Here is a 1,513-nt window from a genome sequence, read left to right as displayed (position 1 = left end):
CGCACAAGCAAAGAAGCATGTCCCATTTAAATACACCCACGCAGCCCCAGCGCCCTTAGCCGATCAGGGCGCGCAGCCCACACGCACCGCGGCTCCAGGGCTTGGAGATCCGCTCAGGTTGGGCTCCCGGACCCGGAGGACCGACGCTCGGAGGATCTCGATCTGGCGCTGTGGGAGCCGGGGTGGGCGGAGGAGGCTGGGCCCCGGGCCTCTGGCGCGACAGCCGCATGAGGACGCGAGTGAAATAGACCAAGGTGGAATTTCCAAGGGAATAGCTTCGGGGTGGTTTTGGTCCATCTCTCCCGCGAAGAAGTCGACATGGCGAGCGACTCCCCGGCTCGCAGCTTGGATGAAATAGATCTCTCTGCTTTGAGGGTGAGCGGAACATGCTTTCTGATTTCTTTCCAGTGTTTTGGGTCAGAGTGAGTGGGCTCGGTGCTTGGACTGGGGCTGGGGCTGGTGGGCAGAGACAGGCGAATGCCACGCGAGGGAACCTGGATTCTCGTGTTGATTCAAGGGCTGCCGAGGTGTTCTAGGCTTAGCCCCCACCGCAGAGGTTGTGCGGTACGTGTCCTCCTTTGGTGGGAGCCAGACCTCCCCCCGAAAACCCTTAGAGCTTATGCCAGTTTCATCTTAGACCGGTGTAAGAGCATTAAATGAAAGGCTCGAGTATGTGAGTGTGTGTGTGTGCATAAGCCGCGGTGCCAAGGCTCTAGACCCCACTGTCCTTTTCTGTAAAAAGAATAACAACAGCGTGAATAAAGGCACTGGCGCCTCACGATTTCCATCAGCCTGCAAGAGGACATTGTGAGCCTGGCTGGCTCCACGAAGCCGAACCTGCCGCTCTACGGGGGCAGCTCTTGCTGTGCCAGTCTTGTAGATGGCAACTGCCTCCCCTTCCCCCTTTTCAGCTATTCGCGCCCGGACTCCCTCTCAGCGCTCTCTGAAATGCCGGTCTGCCACTCACCTTTATTTATGGTTTTAACTCAGCCCTGCCTGTGCTTTCTGACTTTGTGGCTGTGACATTTCAGTTTTATGGATGAACTTAAGCAGGTGAAAGGGATGTGTTTGTGCTCTGCTTTTCCCCAATCAGACCGGAACTCCTGGGGGAGTGTGTGTGTGTGTGTGTGTGTGTGTGTTTGTGTCTGTGGTCAGTCCTTTGTAAAGCACCGCCCCTCCCCTCCCCCCTCCGCCCCGAGCCCCCCTGGTTTAATTTACCCTCACGTGAATTGCCTCAGACGCCGTTTCATTGTATTGACTAAGACATCACTGATAGAGAATCCATTTTGCTGTTGTTTTGGGATCGGAATACCAGGAATCCCAGTGCCGCCTCGATGCCTCCCCACCCCCACCCCCCAATCCCAGCACACTCCTTCGGGGAAGGGGGCTGAGCTTTCTTGCCATATTAATTAGATGCTGCCTGCCGGGAAGGGGGTGAGGGGTGGGGGTGGCAGCGGCACCGGGGGTCTGAGAAGGATTGTCTACCCATCTTAAAAGGGCTTTTTCCTCTCTT

General features: G+C 56.6%; 1 protein-coding gene across 7 annotated transcripts in view; it reads left to right on the top strand.

Annotated features, from left to right (window-relative positions):
• The window catches only part of TNIK (TRAF2 and NCK interacting kinase), a 407,321-nt gene continuing 405,808 nt past the window's right edge, over positions 1-1,513 (top strand). For all 7 annotated transcript variants that reach the window (XM_010835247.1, XM_010835246.1, XM_010835244.1 and 4 more), the window contains exon 1: positions 1-375. In XM_010835247.1, the coding sequence (XP_010833549.1) occupies positions 319-375 (57 nt within the window). In that variant the 5' untranslated portion in view covers positions 1-318. The remainder of the gene's footprint in view (positions 376-1,513) is intronic.

The sequence above is a fragment of the Bison bison genome, unplaced genomic scaffold (genome assembly GCF_000754665.1).
Source record: "Bison bison bison isolate TAMUID 2011002044 unplaced genomic scaffold, Bison_UMD1.0 scf7180017864040, whole genome shotgun sequence".
Lineage (NCBI taxonomy): Eukaryota > Metazoa > Chordata > Mammalia > Artiodactyla > Bovidae > Bison > Bison bison.
Note: the sequence above shows the minus strand (reverse complement) of the source record. Positions and strands in the feature narration are given on the sequence as shown.